Source organism: Heloderma suspectum, chromosome 2, assembly GCF_057233095.1.
Source record: "Heloderma suspectum isolate Gila_16-S chromosome 2, 16-S_ref, whole genome shotgun sequence".
NCBI classification, from domain to species: Eukaryota; Metazoa; Chordata; class Lepidosauria; order Squamata; family Helodermatidae; genus Heloderma; species Heloderma suspectum.
The window spans coordinates 70,984,204-71,003,980 of record NC_139459.1 but is presented as its reverse complement, the minus strand read 5'-3'; the positions used below and the strand labels follow the sequence as shown (position 1 = coordinate 71,003,980).

Below are 19,777 nucleotides of genomic sequence, written 5' to 3'. Positions count from 1 at the left end.
ATTTCAGATGTCTATAGCCACCTGAAAACATTTTGAATTCTGAACCCTGAGTCCAGGAATTAAGCTTGCTTAATACTACATAGAACATTCCATAGAGATGAAAAATCTCTAAGATTTTTAAGATTTGCTAGGCCAACTGACTGCACTGAAGCAAGACTTATCACATCCAAAGAAACTATCCAATTCAATACAAGTGTACATCCTATCGTTTATTATTTAAGAACCTGACTAATCTGCTAATATAGAACAATGTCAAGTAGCCCCTGCCAAAGGAAGTGAGGCGGGTGGCTACTAGGAGGAGGGCTTTTTCTGTTGTGGCACCCCGGCTCTGGAATGAGCTCCCTAGTGAGGTTCGCCTGGCGCCTACATTGTACTCCTTTCGGCGCCAGGTGAAGACCTTTTTATTTTCCCAGGCATTTTAGCTTTCTAAATTTTTATCTTTGTTGTTTTAAATCTGTATTTTAAACTCCTGTACTGCTGCTAGGTTTTATTGTGGTTGTATTGTTATATTGTGGTTTTAATGTTCTATATATTTTAAATTGTTTTATTGTGTGTTGTTTGGTTTTAGTTTTTGTGAACCGCCCAGAGAGCTTCGGCTATTGGGCGGCATAGAAATAAATAAATAAATAAATAAATAAACCAGAATAGATTACTTTTGGAACAAGGATAACTGTTTTGGCAGTTGGCCTCTGTACACCACCATATTGAAGGTGAAAGGAAACACACCCAGATGGGAGCAAAGTCAGGACTTTTGAGGGGTTTGAGAAAAGGGGTCTGAGAAAAGTGGGGCACTAACCATTCAGGAAGGACAGCCAGTGGCATAACAGTGGTACAATGACCAGGTTTGCACGATCACAGAGGGAAACTAAGCCACGATTGCTTATTTTCCCTCCCCGTGACTGCCAACTGCGAGCTTCCTAATTAGCATAATAACCCTTGCCGGGCACGGGTTGTCATGACGTCCAAACCTGGCAGGAGGGGGTGGCTGGGGTCATAGAATAGTAGGGTTGGAAGGGGCCTACAAGACCATCGAGTCCAACCCCGTGGTATACAAATCACCCAGAAACCCATAGCCTGTTCCACTTATACACAGGAGTTTGCCAATATTTATCCGCAGGCATCATACACTGCTATAAAGGGTTCCCTGCCCCTCTGGTAAAGCTTTTCAGGGGGCATGGTCAACTGCACCCTGGTGGTGGTAAACCTCCCTATGTAAATGGAAGCGGGTCCTGTTCATGCACAGGAACAATGCAAGGCACTGTTCTGTTAATGAAAACAGTGAATGGGTTTGGATGTCACGATAACCCATGATGGGTTAAATCAGCCCCAATGGCTTATTTAACCCATCGTGGCTTATTGTCTCATCTGCTGGGAATTTTTTAACCCACGATGGCTTATTTGGCCAAAATAACCCACTCTAATAACCCATGCTCAGCAGTAGCGGTTATTTAACTGACCGTGGTTTATCATGTCATCTGTCAGGCACCGTGGGTTATTTTGGTTGCCTATAGAGTTGTGTGGCAAGAGAGGTTCAGATCACTTGCACTCCACTCCTCACAGGCATTCTCTGTATAATGGAAGCACCTTCAATCATCTATTTCAGCACTGTCTATGGGGGAAAATGCACAACTGAGAACACTTAAAAGCCTGTATGCCAGCAACGGCTATGTGAGGAAATCAGCAATTGCAGTTTAGAGCTATACTGCTTTAGCGATATTGAAGTTTTAGCGCCATAGCGATATTGAGAACGGTTAGAAGCCTGTATGCCAGATATTGAGAACAATTAAAGGCATCTATGACAGCAATAGCTATGGGAAGAAATGCGCAACTGAGGGTTTTGATGATGTGTCAGGTACCTCCCAGCTAGGCGAGGCTGTGTGTCAAGTTTGGTCCCAATCCTGCAAACCTCCAAGGTGTTATAGCCACCACCCCCTTTTTGGTGCACCCAGGATTTTTGCTCATCTGGGGTAATTGCACAGGGTTTTGATGGTGGATTGAGTGCGTTCTGATTAGGAGGGGCTGTGTGTGACGTTTGGTCCTGATCCTGCAAGTTTCCAAGTGTTTATTTGTCCCCTCCCCCCTTTTTGGTGCACACCAGGATTTTGCTCCTTGCAGCTGCTGCTGTGATGTAATGAATGGGTGAAACAGCACCACTACACAGGCGGGAGGACCGCAGCAGGAAAAGGGGCAGGGGGATGGGTCAGATTAGGCACAGTAGCTTAAAAAACTATGCACAGTAGCTTATTAGCCTAGTCATGTGGCAGGGTATCTTGGACTATTTCAAAAATAAGCTACTGTGAGTAGCTTATTAAGCCACCATGGCTTACAGTGACGTCCAAGCACAGTCATATTCTCTCTCTACCCACTCCCATTCTCCCTCCATGTGAGTATGTTCTTATTTTCTTTAACTTCAACTAGACTAAATAGGGCTATTAAATATGCCTCATTTTGGGAGGAAATGCAAACTTAACGGAAACATCTGAAGTCAGCAAATCAACCTTCATTCCATTAAACAGCATTGGGAATAATTCTTAGTAAAAGTCAGCTAATGAATGTGATATTATGATCCTGGGCTAGCAAAGATAGGAATCAAACGGGTAATTTCCTTTATAATAAACCTGCTGAAAAGGATATTATTAAAAATATTAAAACTCTCCAAAATACATGGAACAGTGACTCAGCGTCTGTTTTGAGAGGTACTTATTTTTTTATTTTTTTTTTAAATCCCCTTTCCCCCTCCAAAATATTTTCAGTCATTTACAATACCCACATACACATAAATGCATGTGCAATCATGCTTATCTGAAGATGTACACATCATGGCATGGTCTTTCTGTGCTTTCTGTGTAAGGCTTCTAGAGGTACGGAACAGGCATTAATCTTATGCAGAGCTTTCCTCCCATGTAACTACTCTTCCTTGCTCCCCTGAGCTTATTGGTCATCCAGCTGCAATCTCCTTGCCCATCACCCTCTCCTCTGCATTCCTTGCATGCACACACACGGAGAAAAAGAAAAAACCCAGACTTCTACAAACCTAAATAGTAGAAGCAAAATACATTTCACATAATATATACATGTAAATTTATTTTACTTGTTTACTTTAGGCATCTTTTTCACTGAACATAGCCATATAAGGTGAGAGGGAAAAAAGGAGAAAGCAGATGCTATTACTTACATTGCTTGCAAACTTTCAGCTGTCAAATTATTCCACATAATCTCATTAGCTTGAAGATTTTCATTTTCTTCCAATAAAGAAGTATCAAACTCTATTTCTTGCTGTTCAACATCTGGTGTCCTTTAAAGATGCAAAATTATGTATTAGTTTTACATAATACTCAAATACATTTCATAGGCAAGTACAAGGTATCCCTCCTCTAAACAACATGACTGTATTTAATTAAAAAAAAATCTGCATAGTAACAAAACACAATTATCCTCAAGTGCTGCTGTGACCCTGGATGAAGCAAGACTCAAAGGAGAGCAGGAAGCAGGTAATGATCAAGAGTTGTGTCTGGAGATTATGAGCCTTGATCTTCCATGTTTAGCATGAGTAGGACATGGCTTACACAGCCCACCATACCAGGCTGGCCAGCAGCAGGTTAAGAAGTTCTAACAACATAAGATGAGCTAAATGGTCCTTGCTATGACTGATTCTTGTCTTACAGGATCACACTATATCCTCTGGGCTAACTAAAAAGCTTCTGTCATGTCATGCCATGCTACTTTTCGCTACATACCCCATTAAATTTCCAAACTTGTGTTTGTTCCTTCTACCTTGCCCCAGTCTTTTAACCCTATCATTCTCTGCTCTCTTGCTTAATTTCACTACCCTTTTATCAACATCCTGATCTGAATCTATGGATTACTCCACAAACGACTACAGTTCTCAATAAGAAAACAAAGAAAGGTGTCTTCCACTTTAGCTTGCCAAAATGGGTCACAGTCTGAGTCAAGAAACCAGTTGCTGTATGGAACCTTGTCCTAAAACTTTCTTTGCATTATTTTTACTCATTCCCCATTGAATACAGCAGATCCTCATGACAGCTGGACAATTTTAACCACACCACCATTGCTGCTGCACTAGACTTATACAAGTAAAGTCATCACCAAATTATCTGCTACAGTGTTAACAGGCTTAATCTGCACAGCTTATAGTTTTCAAAAATGAAACTACAAAAGAATTATAAATCTTTTACCTGTGAGCCTCTATGAAACTACTGTACTCTGAACCAGGGTCTAACTGCTCAACAGATGTCTGGATTTCTTTATGAACATTCACTATTTCTTCTGTCACAAGACTGGTGATCTGACTGTATTCTTCAAGGATTCCTTTTCTGAAGAAAAATAGAAAAATATTATGTAAATAAATCTGTAAAACTTTTAATAATTCATAAACTAAAAATATGAAGAATTAGGCACTGTTCCTCAGTTTTCTAACTCATTAATCACTCATTGGATAAACAAATCTTTGTATTCTAACCTTCCAGATGGCTTCCAAATGTTTTGTATGACTAGCACTGTGAAGAGTGAAGTTTCTGTTACTCCTAGGGTGCATACAGACATGTGAAAAGCAGGTGGGGTTGGGGCTGACTACCCAATGAGATATACTCATCCTTTTTTTCTCTCCTACAAAGACACACAACACAGTCTATAGAGCAAATCTTCACTGGCTCTTCCTCCCCTATGCTTACGTTGGGCTGGCAGCTTTTTTCCCTTCCTGTTCCTGGCATGTTTATTCTATCAGATACTTGCCCAGCTCTTAAATATCTTAGAGGTTATTTTTTACAGTGGTTTTAAACACTTTAGAAACAGTTCTGAAAGGGGACAAGAGCCAGTGTGGTGTAGTGGCTAGAGTGCTGAACTAGGAGACCCAGGTTCAAGTCCCCCCCTAAGCCACGAAGCTCACTGGGTGACTCTGGGCCAATTACTGACTTTCAGCCTAACTCACCTCACAGGGTGGTTGTTGGGAGGAGGAGGATCATGTACACTGCCTTGGGCTCCTTGGAGGAAAAGTCAGGATATAAATGTAATAAATAAATAAGTTGTTTTGCAACTCACTCAATGGACAATTAGTGCTCTGCAAAATTTGTCTCTGAAAACACAAGTGCCAACCAGTCAGCACTGTGCAAGTGCAAGTCCTGCAGAAAACCAGAAGAACAAGTTCTGTCTAAGCCCAGCCTTGGCAAGGAAGTTGTGATCTCATTTCTACCATGTGCTCATCAGTGAAATGTACTATGTACTTCAGTATGCAGCCTTATCCTCACCTGCAGCAGCTCAAAATCAGCAGATGGAGGAGAGACGGCACAAGCATCTGCCCTTCCACTCCTCCCCTTCCTTCTTTTGAGCTGCACATAGGGAAGGAGAGAGCCAGTGCAGTGTAGTGGTGTGAGTGTTGGATTGGGAGTTGGAAGATCCGGGTTCTAGTCCCCACTCGGCCATGGAAGCTCACTGGGTGACTTTGGGCCAGTCACAGACTCTCAGCCCAGCCTACCTCACGGGGTTGTTGTTGTGAGGATAAAATAGAGAGGAGGAGGATGATAAAATAGAGAGGAGGAGAATGTAAGCCGCCTTGGATTCCTTGCAAGAGGAAAAAAGGCGGGATATAAATGCAATCAATCAATCAATCAATAATAAATAAGGAGCAGTTTGTGAGAAGCGTGCTACTGTAGGTTCTACATTGTCCTCCTCTTGTTTTCAAACTACAGACAGATGAAAGCTAACAGAGAAAAAAATTTCCAGAGGGGTAGCCATCTTAAGACTGTTGCAGCAAAATCAATACAGTCTTGTGGCACCTTAAAGACTACAAATATATCATGGCATAAGCTTTCATGGACAGTCGCATAAAGTGGAGAGTGGCAATTTATATACATATGCTAAGGGGAGGGAGATATAAACTGTGTTGTCAGAGGGAACTGTAATGCAGAAACTACAGACAGTGATAATTATCTTAACAATTGCCACTCACAAAATGGTGTTGAGCGATAACACACATCATTGCAATGGTGAGCCAATTAATGTATGTATGTAATAAAAAAAAATGTCCTTGTACAGACAACAAGAAATAGAGCTGAATCTTTTGATGGACTGTACTTCAGCAATTTCACACCGATATCTGTCTTTGAAATGCCTTTGTTCAAGAATGGCCACCTTAACATTGACAGAGCATCCTGGGAAGTTGAAACGTCCCTCCACTGGTTTCTGAACATTGCTGTGCCTGATGTGAAATTGGCATGGTTCATGCATAATGACAACCCATGGGTTTTTAAAGTCATTTGGGGCTGCAAGCAAGGGAATGAGCATGCTGACTCTCATGCATTCACCACTTCCATTTTGAATCAGCTTTAATCAACAACCTAGAGACTTTTCTGGGTTGTTTGATGTGACATCCAAATCCAGCACTCTGGGTTGTTTAGGGTTAAATAACCCCAAGTTTAATCCAACAATCACCTATGGTTTGTTGTTGGGTTAAATTCTGGAACAACCCAAAGTTCCAGGTTTGGATGTCACATCAAATAACTCAGGAATGGGGCATTCCTGGGTTGATTAAACCTGATTGAAAGCGGACGCAACAAGCATGCAGACAGCAGTATGCTCACTCTCTTGTTTGAAGCCCCACCAATTCATGGGTTAAACAACCCACAAATTGGTGTTACGTGCAAACCAGGTCACAGTGTCCATTTACTCTTTTGCATAGAGACTGGCTTGTTTGTCCTATGTAGAATGTGATAGGGCATTGCTGGCAAATGATGGTATATATCACACTGATATGCATTTCAATTCCCTCTAACAACACAGTTTACATCTCTCACCCCAGCCCCCAGCCCACCCCCACCAGCAGGTGTATATAAACCTGCCAATTACAGGTGAATACTTCGTGCATCTGATGAAGTAGACAGTGTCCACAAAAGCTTATGCCAGAATGAACTTGTTAGTCTTTAAGGTCCCATAAGACTCTTTGTTATTTTTAGAAAAGTACATGAAACCACAATACAAACCCTTCTTATCTCTCCTCCTCTGTCTGCTGTTTCTGTCGCACTGAAGAGGGAAATGGATGAATGAACAACTCCTTAACTCACACATCCTGTTGGTAGTCATTCATCCTGTTGGTAGTCATTTATCCTGTATAATCTATCCTCCTTCTCAAAACCAGACTTTAAGAAACTTGCTGTAGCTTCAGCTAAACAGAATGACTTAATAAAATTGTAAGCCAAAGAACTGAATTATAATCTGCAAGTTTCAATATATTCATTGCTGCATGAAGCTTTTCCAAACACTTAAAAAAAATGAGAGTAATCAATCTGAACATTTTTTTTTTCAGTACTACATGCCAGAAACTTAGTGCCTTAAGAACAAGTGCCTTAAGGCTGAGGGCAGGCCCCAACTCAGAGTCATTTGCTGTCTTCCAGAAACTAGGAAGCAGCTTCTGAAGAGACAAACAAATTTCAGACAGATCAGAGACTATAATGCTAAAATATAAGGGGAAATCAGTAACCTAGTTCGTACATAACCTGACAACCCTCAATTTTCCAGGCACGAACTGTTAACAAATCATAGGTTAAGGGCACAATCCTATCAAAAGCAGGGCAGGAGACACACGGAGGGGATCATTCTCTCCACGCTTCTCCTGCCCTCCATTTTCGGCTAGACAGCTGATTGAGGCTGTCTAGCCGCGGGAGGACGGAGCGGGGAAGGAGGCTGCTGTACCACACATTGGATGTGTTGTACAGGCATTTCCGCCCTTCCCATCCAGAACACCCCCTGCCACACCCCTTTTCGGCTGCTCCCTGCTCCTCTTGTGAGCGCGAACAACAGGGCTGTTCCGCACTGCCTCCAAGGCAGCACGGAAGTGTGGGGAGGTCAGTTCTCTGGGAACCAACCTTGGAGCACGGCCTACGAAGTCGTTTCCCGGATAACACAATATCCTATGGCCGTCTAGCCGCTGCCTAGTGGCCATAGGATTGCTCCCTAACTCTAAGTTGTTTAACCCCTAAACAACCCAGAGTGTCACAGCCTATAATCGGGGCAATTGTAGGTTGTTAATTGAAAGGGGAAGTGAGGAGCCCACCAGAGGCAGCACACTCACTCATGGCAAATCATCTGTTAATTAACCCACAATGCTGCGTTACGTGCAAACCGGGTCACTGCCTGTCCTTTTATTGGCTCGTCTGAGCAAATCTGATAAGCAAAGAAGAGGTTTACTGTTACAAATTGCTCCCTAGAGAATCCAAAGCACTGAATAGGTAAGCACACAAAGACATAATTGACAGTACTCTGTTACCAAAATGAGAAAGGAGCACAAAAAAAGAAAGTCACACAAAAAAGAACAAGGTCAGCTGCTTTGGTAATGGCAAATATAGGCTCCAATTTAATAATTTACTTCAAAGATTAAAAAATGCAGCTGCATTTGTCTCAAAAGACCTATTAATATTTCAGCAGTTGTCTGAAGAGGAAGTAACCTGGTTTTAGAATGTCTACAGAAGCAGTTATTCTAACAATAACAACCACAACCACCAAAAATGCAACTCCATTTACCTTAAAAAGACCCTTGCTACGATTATGCAGCCAAAAGACAGAGACAGAAAGACTATCCAACCCTTTCAAATTATCTAAACAGCAAAAAGATCCAGAAGGCAAAATATTTTAAAAATTTCTAGGCCGCTTTTCAGACGAGGATACCAATACAAAAATAATATAAATTCCACAATTAACACTAAAACAATTTAAAATCTCCACCAGCAGTAAACAGTTAAAAGTCAGAATATCAACAATAAGAGCAAGAAACAGCAGAAATAAATGTGTTAATTAAAAGGCCAGGGGAATAAAATTGTCTTCAGCTGGTACCAGAGAAACTGAGTAGGTGGCAGCTGAGTGTCCCTGGGACAAGTGTTCCACAATGGGGGCACCATCACTAAAAAGGCCTTGTCTCTGGCTGCCATCCACCTCATCACTGAAGGCAGCAGCTGTCAGAGCTGGGGCTCTGATACAGTTCTTATTTATTACATTTATAGCCCACCATTTTTCCTTTTTAAGAAACCCAAGGTGGTGTATATAATCCTCCTCCTCTTCATTTTATCCTCACAACAACAACCCTGTGAGGTAGGTTGGGCTGAGAGTCTGTGACTGGCCCAAAGTCACCCAGTGAGCTTCCATGGCCGAGTGGGGACTAGAACCTGGATCTCCCAGCTCCCAGTCCAACACTCTCACCACTACACCACACTGGCTCTCCCTCGAGAGCATATGAAAGAAGGTGGTTCCCCAGATACTCCGGTCCCAAACCATACAGAACTTTATAAAGCAATAGCAGCACCTTGAAGTGACGTTTCAATTCTCAGTTACCACTGTAGAATTTCAGTAGTGGTTAGGAACAGCTATGTGTACCACTTCAAGCCACTGCTGCTTTTAACTAAAAGTGTAATTTGTTAAATCAGGTGACTAAGGTGTGCTTTTACAGAACAAAACAGTGCATCTTACAGTGCTTGAATCATTTCTTCTTGCATCTTCTGTAAGGAGTCAAGGAACAGAGGAAGTGTAGCATCGTAATACTGGTGCTGATGTAATTGTGCTCCTTTCAGCGCCAACACATATTGATTGTGCAACATGTGAAGTTTCATAGTGGCTTTATCATAACGGTCTTTGGCTTTTTCAGTCTCCTTTCCTAGAGGAAAAGCAGTGGGGGGGGGGGAGATTCATAATTATACAGGGTAGCAATCAAAACTATCAAGCAAGCAAAGTTAACTATTAAGATCACCTCAGTTCAAAATCAATTTGCCATAGGGTGCCTGCTGACCAAAGGTGCTTCCAGATTTGGGGAGGGGGGGTCCTAGAGCTACCAATTCGGAGGTATTGTGCAGCTATTCAATCTTTTTCTCCTTAATGGATTTGCTGTGGTAAGAAAAATATGAGAGTAGTGAGAAAACACAGGAGGCTTACAAGTGGAAGACCACATCTGGACCACCATCACACCCCACAAAATTCAAGGCAAGGCATTCATTTATGTGTCATAAAAGCCTGGACTGGAAGCACCTTTAGGGCGCAATCCAATGGGGATAGCTGGCTGCCTTCAAACTCGGAGGCGACTAACTATCCAATGCAGGGCAGGCAGAGTGCAGAGGGGATCGTCTCCTCCAAGCTCCAGCTGCCCTGCATTAGCGGCTAGACAGCTGATTTTGGGTGTCTAGCCGGAGGGGGTTGGAGTGGGAGGGGGGGAGGCCAGATGGCACATAGTATGTGTGGTAATGATTCTTCTGCCGTCCCCTCCACACCCCCAGGAATGCTGCCTTTCCCCCCACTCTGCTCTTAAGAGTGCGGAGCCGGGGGGAAACTGCACCTCTCACAAGGTGGTGGGGGAGGGAAGGCGGTTTTCCGGGAACCAACCTCAGAGTGCTGGCTCTGAGGTCGGTTTCCGAAAACCGACTAATCCTATGGCCATCTAACCACTGTCTAGCCGCCACAGAACTGTGCCCTTAGAAAAACAACCCCTAAGGAGCTCGTTACTTGACTCTTTGAATCTCAGGCAGCCATTGTAGCTGTTTACATATCTGCAGCCTAATGCAAGCTATTAACCTTATGACAGCCTCAGGTTCTTAAGTCAATTTCTGCAGACCTTAACTTCAGTTTCTTTACTTCTGCTGTCTTCAAAGGGCCCCATGAGTACCAATTAGTGCTGAAAACAATTTCAAATAACTGTTCTATTTTCAAAGGGAGAGTGGCCTCTGCATCTTTGCCCCAGAATGCCTTGGTTCAATATATGATCTGCTGCAGAACATACCCTAATTAGTTTACCACACACTCTTGAGTCACAACTTCAAAAAAGTGTATCGTATTGCAGACAGACTTCCACTATTTGGTCTACTACCTGCAACATCTTCCTCTTATGTATTTTTTTTCTCTTTTAACATCAAGCTTGAGGAACAGTTCTATCAGTCTTAAAACTAATTCAGTCTTTGTGGGTTTTAGTTGGTCCTAGTAAGTTATGTTATTGTTCCTGTTTTGATTTTTTTTTCTTATGGGCCAACACAGCTGCCTGTTTTGGGAAAGCCCCAGAGTTTGTTGGAGACCAGCTTTTCCAAACCTGGTGCCCTCCAGAAGTTTTGGACTAACTCCCAATATTCTTAAAAATTGGTCTTGCTGGCTGTGTCTGATAGGAACTGATGTTCAAAACATCTGGAGGTTGGGGAAGGCTACTTTAAGCTATCCTTAGTGAAATAAATCACAGATTCTACTCCTGGGTCCAGCCAAAGGGAATGACGATTAACAAAGAAACAGGGCCATGGGGATAAACTGGAACAGTGGAGAGAGAGCTCGGGCATTGAGCAATCTAGCTGAGCCATTTCTGGCACATGGCAATAGGAGAAGGCTGTGAACTAGCCAGTTTCCCAGGACTGGAAAATTTGACTGAAGGACTACATGAGGAAACGCTGTTGGCTGCTTTTACCTACAAAGCAGCCATGTAATACATCCCTCTAATAATGCTGGACACAACTATTAATCCAGTTATATAGAATGAGGATGTGGGTGGGTGGGTAGACACAGAGTAAAACCTTTCCAGGCATGCAAACAACTACAGCTACTTTCACACATACCAACACACCAGTTAACTACCCATTTCATGCTACTAGGGCTATCCCTTGATTAAAAGAAATCATAATTGAATAAGGATACATTTTAAATGAGCAAATCTGCATGTATTTTGCATAAGAATAAAAGCAACAATTCTGAAGGAAAAGGCACATTTTCTTTGTTGCAGCAGGTACCATCTTAGAAAAGACATTCCCGCCTTGTTCATCCCAGTTCTGGAAGTCCACTTACTAAACAATTCATAAGTTCAGCTGCCCTATTAAGCAGGGCCACATTTTAAAAGGATTTTAATTTATTATTCTAAGTGATTAATCAATTAAACATTACAGCCCAACATATGAGGCAAAATATGTTCTCTTTAAGGTCAAAAACATCCACTGATGATTGATGAAGTGGTTTGCTTATGTACAAAATACTTCACTGTGTTTTTCCAAAGGAAGTAATACGCATCTTTCAGCTTGTTTGTTTTTAATGTAACAAAAGCCATTAGAAGAAATATTTCCGCTAGGTAACCACTTCCAAAATTAGATCTGTAAGGAAGATTTCATTAGGGAAGGCTCTGCTTGCAATAAATTATGACCAACTTACAAACCAGTCTTGACCATGCCACATTAAAAACTCTAATGATTAAACATTAAAATTAATCTTTATTTTACTTGAAAGCATCTCCACTTTCATGGACACTTCAGAATTCAGCATTTTTAAAAATTACAGGAACAATTTGACCAATAAAAACAGAGGGGAAAAAACAAATCTTTCTTAAGTCAATAAATTGGATTATGTTTCAAGTCTGTTATGGTTTAAGTTCTAGACATGTTTACCTTACATGCATATAGCTATTAAAACTACCAACTTAATCTACCTGCTACAAGATTTACAAGAATTATTCAGCTCTCTCCCACATATTTCATTGATTTTCTTCAAATCACCTTCTGAATTTTGAATCTTATAAAAAGATTTTTAAAAAGCACACTACTGCTTTTATGGAGGAACGGGATATGGGAGGAGGGGGTACCCAATCCATATCAGGACTGCATCAGGGACGAAGGGTTAAATCTCCCCCCCCCCAAATATGTCATGGTCTTGAGCCAGATCTCTCACACACAGAGACAGCTGCTATTTAATAAACCAAAGCACACAAGGGCCAATCGTGTGTTCAATTTCACATCTAGTTTGGACAGAGTACCAGCACCAGTGCAGGCAGACAAAGCAAGAGATGGGTAGTTTGCAAGGGTGGCTATCAAACAGCTAGGCTTACATAAAGCACAAGGATCATAAAGCAATCACATTTTCAGCAGACCCATCAGCATAACTGCTGTTGAAACCTTTATTTCGTTGTTAAGACCAATCACAATAGTTCACCTACAACTCTTTCCCTTCTAAGCTCTACCCTAAACTGAAAAGCACCAAAAAGGCTCAAGTCACGCCTAACCAAAACTAATTTCCCAAGATCAGAAATGTGTTCTGCATATGCAAGTGTACCCTTTTCTTTTCCAAAACCCCATGCACCCTATTCTAAGCCACAACCACATAGTGCCATGAAATGACATCGTAATACGCTGTGGACAAAACCTGTCAGAAGACTCAAGGCAAGACTCCTCCTAACTGTCATAGTGATTTTGCTTTTTATTTATACCTTCTCAACTGCAATGATAGGCACGATACAACTACTTTAAATATATAAACACCACCCTAACTTGGGCTGCGGCTGAAGCTAACCAGCCCTCAAGTCAAACAAAAAGACTTTAGACAAGCCAGTTTGCATGCCTGGTATGACAGTTCTGAAACAGCTTAAAGCCTGGCTTTCAAACGAGAGAATTTCCTTCCCCGGAATCCACGAATAGGCACACTGCTGCATCATTAGATATGGTCCCATATTGCAACAATGCTTATAATGTATACAGAGCTGCAGAACCCACAGATACAGAGAGAGCCAAACAAAATGAGATAAAGGAACATGAACAGTTATTTCAGGAATATTCCCAACTGATCTGAAGTCACTAGATTCAAGCACTTCATTCTTTAGGTTTTATTGAAAGCACTTTATTGGTACATTCTGCAGTATTGCTCAAGCCTTGCCCCAACTGGGCCTCAGAAAGCTGACAGGACAGTACTCTTAAATGGGGAAGAGAAGAGTAATCGCAAGAAACAGCTACTCTCCCTGAACAGAACTGCCTTCCAAGACTGTGGGTTATTCCAGTCTTCCCCAATCTGGTGCCCTCCAGATGTGTTAAAGACTACAATACATAGCTGGCTGGGGGATTCTGAGAGTTTTAGTCCAACACATCTGGAGGGCACTAGGTAGGGGCTTGGGGAGGTGTTCGTTTATATTAAGTAAGGAGAAGCCATGTCTTGGACGTGTTCTTTCCCAGAAGAACCTTGAACCTTCCTGCTGCTGGTTACACCAGAAATAAGAAGCAGAGGTCTTTGCATGGCACTCCCTAGCATGTCCACCACCAATGAGGCTCTTTATTACATCCACGTTTTGAAGAAATTAAGCAAAGGAAATGCTGTGCTTTCATGACAGACAAAACCAATCTTTATTAATATTACCAAATGCAGAGCTAACAACTTCCTGAGCCCTAACCAATTTTCCACTAGAAGACAGCTAATCGCCCAAGAAGCTCTAAAGAAAAAACACAAGTCAGATAAATGGCAGAAGCCTGGTTAAATCAACCAGTAACACTTGCTTTTCTTTAGAAACTGCTAAAGAAAATCATATTACTATTTCCAAACGATACCTGATTTGACAAATGACGGCTACATGATACCCATGGGATGTTGTACTTCATGTACTAGGAGCCAAAAACTGTCAGGCCTCAGACAGAATCCAACCCCCTGGTTCCAGGCAGAATGCCCTGTGACCGCTACTACTTTAAATTAAGGGTGAAGGCTAGGAGTGGGAACAGCAGCTTTCATTCAGCTTTCATTCATTATTTCCATTCAGCTTTCCTGCCAGGTAGACTCATAAAAGCTTAACCTCAAATGCAACTGAAAGAGGAAACAGGCAGAACCAACTGTTAGATAACCTAACTGCTAGACAATCACTACTTTTTTCTTCTATATCAAAGAGAAAGATGGTTGCATGATCACCTGGGTCCTGCAGCCACAGGAGAAAGAGGAGAAGCTTAGTGACAGCACTGGATACTGCCCAAAGGCTACAGCTATTCACATTCATTAGTATGATGGGGACTGTCCCAAATTCGCTATCAAATCATCCTCTTTGAATCTTAACCCACTCCTTGCTTCACTTAGATGTTATTGTATCACATGATATTGGCATTGTTTGCTCTTGAAACTGAGCAGATCTATAGAAAGATAAATAGTTTGGCCTTAACTAGACAATGCAATAGATAGCACTATGCAGCCACTAACTAAAGAATTTATGGGCATTTTAGGTAAAATAGGCTGCAACACTACTTACATTTTGGCTCCAACTTACTAGCATTCAGTGCAGTCTTTTGAGGAGTGTGTTTACAAATCACTGAATATTCCTTCAAGATGCTTCCATGAATCCTTTGTAAAATTTCCTTTTCAAAATGATGACTCTAGAGATGCTTAAAGTCTCCCTATCATAATTGCTACGCTATTACAAACAGATATTTTGCTTCTTTGTACATCTAGGCACTTCATTTATCTTGTCAGTTACAACACCATGCTGGGATGTTAATAGGGTTGCTTGAGAACATTACTTCAAAATCCTATTTCAAAGTCCCCTGTCTGATAACCATGTTACATGGACATTAAAATGCATGTATTTGCGTCCTTAACAAGAGATTCAGATAGCTCTGTACAAGACCCCCATACTTGCAACTGTTTGCTGAAATTCCCATTTCTGTATTTGAATAAAACATTGAGTTATGATAGTTTCACATACTATTAGTACCTGCAGATAAATAACTTTTGTTATCTTACACTGGGCTAGAACCGACATGCAAACAGACTTCCACTCATACAATGGACCTTTCCCAACCTCTTCTCCCCACCACAGCCCCCCATGCACCCCTGAATCTACTCTGGAGGGTCACCCAAGCCTCCAGAGCAGATTTTTGGCATGCGCAGGTGGCTGCAGGAGAGAGAGAAACCATTCTGTCAAAAGATGGACACAACTGGATTTCACCCACTGTTCTTTGGAAATCCATTTCAGAACTGCTGCTTTGATTTTGTACAGTATTCCTTATAATGTCAATTACTGTAGAAATTGAAACATTTCACAATACTGATATTCACTTCCGATAAATAGTAAAAGTTTCTGAACCAGAATAAACCGAGTTTAGACTAAATACCTGGGAAACAACCTTCCCAAGCTGTTACCTCCAGATGTTTTGGACTACAGATCAGCCCCAGCTTGCAGGGCCAGTGGTCAGGGATGATAGGAGGTATAGTCCAAAACATCTTCAGGGAACCAGCTTGGGGAAGGCTGATGTATTTTTTATTATTTTTTTATTACATTTATATCCCACCTACTTTCCTTCTTAAGGAACCCAAGGCAACATACATAATCTTCCTCCTCTCCATTTTATCCTAACAACAACCCTGTGAGGTAGGCTGGGCTGAGAGTCTGCAACTGGCCCAAAATCATGTAGTGAGCTTCATGGCTGAGTGGGGACTAGAACACAGATCTCCCAACTCCCGGTCCAACACTCTTGCCACTACACCACTCTGGCTCTGTACTGTTCATGAATACAGTGCAACATTGCACAATGTTTTAAAACCTGCAGTTTCTGAACGTTTGTCACTTATACAGCCATAATTTAGAAATGATTCTTTGAATAACAACCTTTACTAAAATGGCTATGGCATTATTTCAAGGAACTGCTTCATAACTAAAATTTGCATAGTGAACTTTTTGTGCTTTACTATGTCCAATATAGGATGAAAAATACATAAAAACGTTTACATATTTTAAAATTGTTCATATCATGTTGTAATACTGTGCTTGTCCTCTGTAGCTAGGATCTGAAGAACTGAACAAGTTCTTTAACACCTAGGGAGCTGTACACTTTTTCCTCCTTAAACAGCAGCCCACTCATACTACATGGCAAATAGCTTCTGAAATTTCAAAAGCAATTTGCGATACAGCATAAAAGGAAGATCACAACACAAAAAGTTTTTTAAAAGATGGGCTAATTCTTGTATAAATCTACGCAAGACTTTCAATCCCAGGTACTGACCTGGTTGGTACATAATGGCAATTCTGCATGCTCACCACTTCTGCTTTGCTAAGCAACCATGGAACACCCCATTCCTGGGTTGTTAGTCGGGACATCGGAACTCGACACTCTAGGTTATTGAGGGTTAAACAACAAACTACAGGTTCAAACTTGGGGTTGTTTAACCTGTCATGACTAGCAACCCAGGAACAGGGTGTTCCTGGGTTGCTTAGCAAAGCAAATGCAAAGCAGCGAAAGTGCAGGAGGCAGCGCACTCACTCACTTGTGCTTGGCCCCAACCACCCATGGTTAAAACAACCCATGGGTTGTCAGTACATGGGAACCAGGCCATTATCTATAAAATACAAAATTCCTTAGCATATCGATTCTGCATGCTAAGGAATTTTGTATTTGCAAACCCTCAGTCAGCAATTAGTTAAGCTGTTGCAATGTCATGGAATATTCATGAACATCCTAATTGCTGAATGAATGAGACTGTCCCCAACAGAATATTCACCAATAGTCCAGTTCTATGAGGGAAGTGAAAGGTCAATTAGGCATATATCCCGTAGACAGAAGAACTGTGGGATATATTAAAGGACTGGAAGTGGTCCCAGGATATAAGGAAATAAACAAAGGGGACAGAGGAAGGAAACAGAATATGCACTCAGCTATGAGAAAGGAACTTGAGAGAAGGCTAAGAGGAGGAAACAGAGGGTTGTATCCAATGGTACCCTTTCATATGCAGAAGGTATCTTCTTCTCACGAACATCTGTTATAAACCTACTTGTGCAGCCTCTTGTGGAAGCAAAAGCTTGGGAACTGGTGTAGAACCTCTATATTATAAAAACTGTGTGAACTCTTCTGCAAGCACTTGTGCAAGGGTTTGTAAGGCAGTGCTAGTATCTACCTCCTTTCTGCTCACTGTTCTTTGGCTCCAACTGACTGGCCTAAAGAAAGCCCACACAAGAAGAATTGTAGAAAAACTTTGCACACAGGGCCTAAGGACAGGAGAAGATGTCTAGTGTTGGCAGCGGGATGGGATAAGGTTTAATTCCACACTGATTTGAACGAGCTAACCAATTCCTTTGCCACCCCTTTTTACAGCTTCTACCACATGTTTTTATGCACACTGTTGACATGAAAGGGTCAAAGGTGATCAAAACAGTAGTACTATTTAACATTACAAGCCTACCTTTAGACAGAGCTTCCTTGTACTTCTCTTTGGCAGAATTTACTTCCTTAATTAATTGTCTATAACTAGATTTTAATTTTTCCAATTCTGTTTTTGTAACCTATCAAGAAAAAGAGGAGACATGAGGACAATCTGAGTATGAAGAGGCACATTAGGAAAGCTATAGAGACTATTCACATAACCAGGCTGAACTACTCAGTAATCGTCATGCAAACGTTACATTCTCTTAGGTGAGCACTACCAAGCAGAAGCAATTTGGCAGCCTCCACAGTGTAGCATTTGAAGCAATCCTGTCTTTGAGACAAAAACACCATAAGAATGCTATTTTAACAATGGCTAGTTCAAATCAGTATTACATCCCAGTAAAAGAGGTCAGTATAACAAGACAGTGGGTTGGATCCAGGGCTTCTTCCATTCACAGAACAAAATGAGATCCATCGGAAGCTTCCCACTGTAAAGGGGGGGGGGGATTTGTCATTTCCCCTTTGCCCTGCACTATATCTCTTTCTGCTCTGGAATGCCCCCCTTTCAGGAATGTATGGGTGTATAGGGACAAGGACAGATTGGCAGATATTACCTCCCCCCTTCCTCTGGCATTAGTGGATCTCTACCAGTTGCAAGTCTGAATCCAAACCACTGACATTCTCTCATAAAACTAGAGTGGCACAGTAGCAAGATGTGCAGAGTGGAGCATTCAATTAATCAGGGAGGCAAAAAAAATCGTGAACTACACATATCACCTTCACTGAAGATCTCTCTTTTCAGAGAAAACGGAGCTCAGACATTTTTAAAAGTATTGCTTCTGAAAATGGAATTTGACTTTTGTTCCCATTTATGTTGAGTAGGCTAGGAACACTTAACAAGGCAATCTGCTAGAAGTAGTTTCATACATATCATTACTTGTACATAAAACTCTTCTTCCAAGTTTTAACTTTCAACATCATTTATAGGTCAATCTAAGAAAAGGAGTAACACTTCTCTATAGAAGGTGCTCAAATGTTTAGGTTCATGTTCACATGAACCTATATTTAGATAGCTTAAAAAAAGAATTGCCAACCTAAAAGAAATTCAAAGTAAGAGTTTAACCACAAAAATATCTTTTCAGTTTAACTGAATTTGTGCTAACAACTAATTATTATTTTTAAGTGACTGAATGAGATACCTTGAACATCTCTGCCTCAATTTGCTGGTGAACACCAATGTAACTCTTCTTTATTTGCTGCTTGTCTTTGATCATCACGGTAAGCCTATGTAACGGCCCAGCATTCAGGTCTTCTGCATGCGTCTTCATGATTCTGCTAAGCTGTTCTGTTTGGTGCACAATGAACAGCCATGACTTGAAGAAAGGAGAGAGATGAGAGCTTATTGATAATTGGCTTGGAATCAAAAGAATTGTACATAAACTAAGAGCTTATAGATATATACACACAAAGAGAGAATTAGGAACCTATGAATACATATCACTGTACAGTAGAATTTAAACATCCAACTGCGTTCGCGAACTCAAGCACAGACAAGTGATCTGACAATTCAAATACATACACAAATTTGTGTCTTACTGCAATGCATCTGTGCATGCACATTTACCAGTTCCATAAAAACAAAGAGTAAAAGAAAACCATTCTACTATAAAACCTATACAGTAACTGTGGGAAGTTTAAGGAGTTTAACAAGTGAATTATTAGTTTAAATTCTGAAACAGACATGAGGAGCAATCTACTACATTCAGTCTATAGATTAAGACTATTATGAAGGGAAACAGGGAGAGCTTGGTCTAATATGTGTTTTGAATAGAAAACAATACTTTTTTCCTCCAAGGATTCTTTGGTTCATAAATTAATATATTAATTTA

At 41.2% G+C, this 19,777-nt stretch overlaps 1 protein-coding gene across 3 annotated transcripts in view; it reads right to left on the bottom strand.

Moving 5' to 3' along the window:
- The window catches only part of FER (FER tyrosine kinase), a 223,864-nt gene that overhangs the window by 186,063 nt on the left and 18,024 nt on the right, over positions 1-19,777 (bottom strand). For all 3 annotated transcript variants that reach the window (XM_084833846.1, XM_084833845.1, XM_084833847.1), the window contains exons 4-8: positions 19,088-19,261; positions 17,926-18,025; positions 9,472-9,655; positions 4,197-4,334; positions 3,176-3,295 (exon numbers count right to left, since the gene is read on the bottom strand). In XM_084833846.1, the coding sequence (XP_084689972.1) occupies positions 3,176-3,295; positions 4,197-4,334; positions 9,472-9,655; positions 17,926-18,025; positions 19,088-19,261 (716 nt within the window). The remainder of the gene's footprint in view (positions 1-3,175; positions 3,296-4,196; positions 4,335-9,471; positions 9,656-17,925; positions 18,026-19,087; positions 19,262-19,777) is intronic.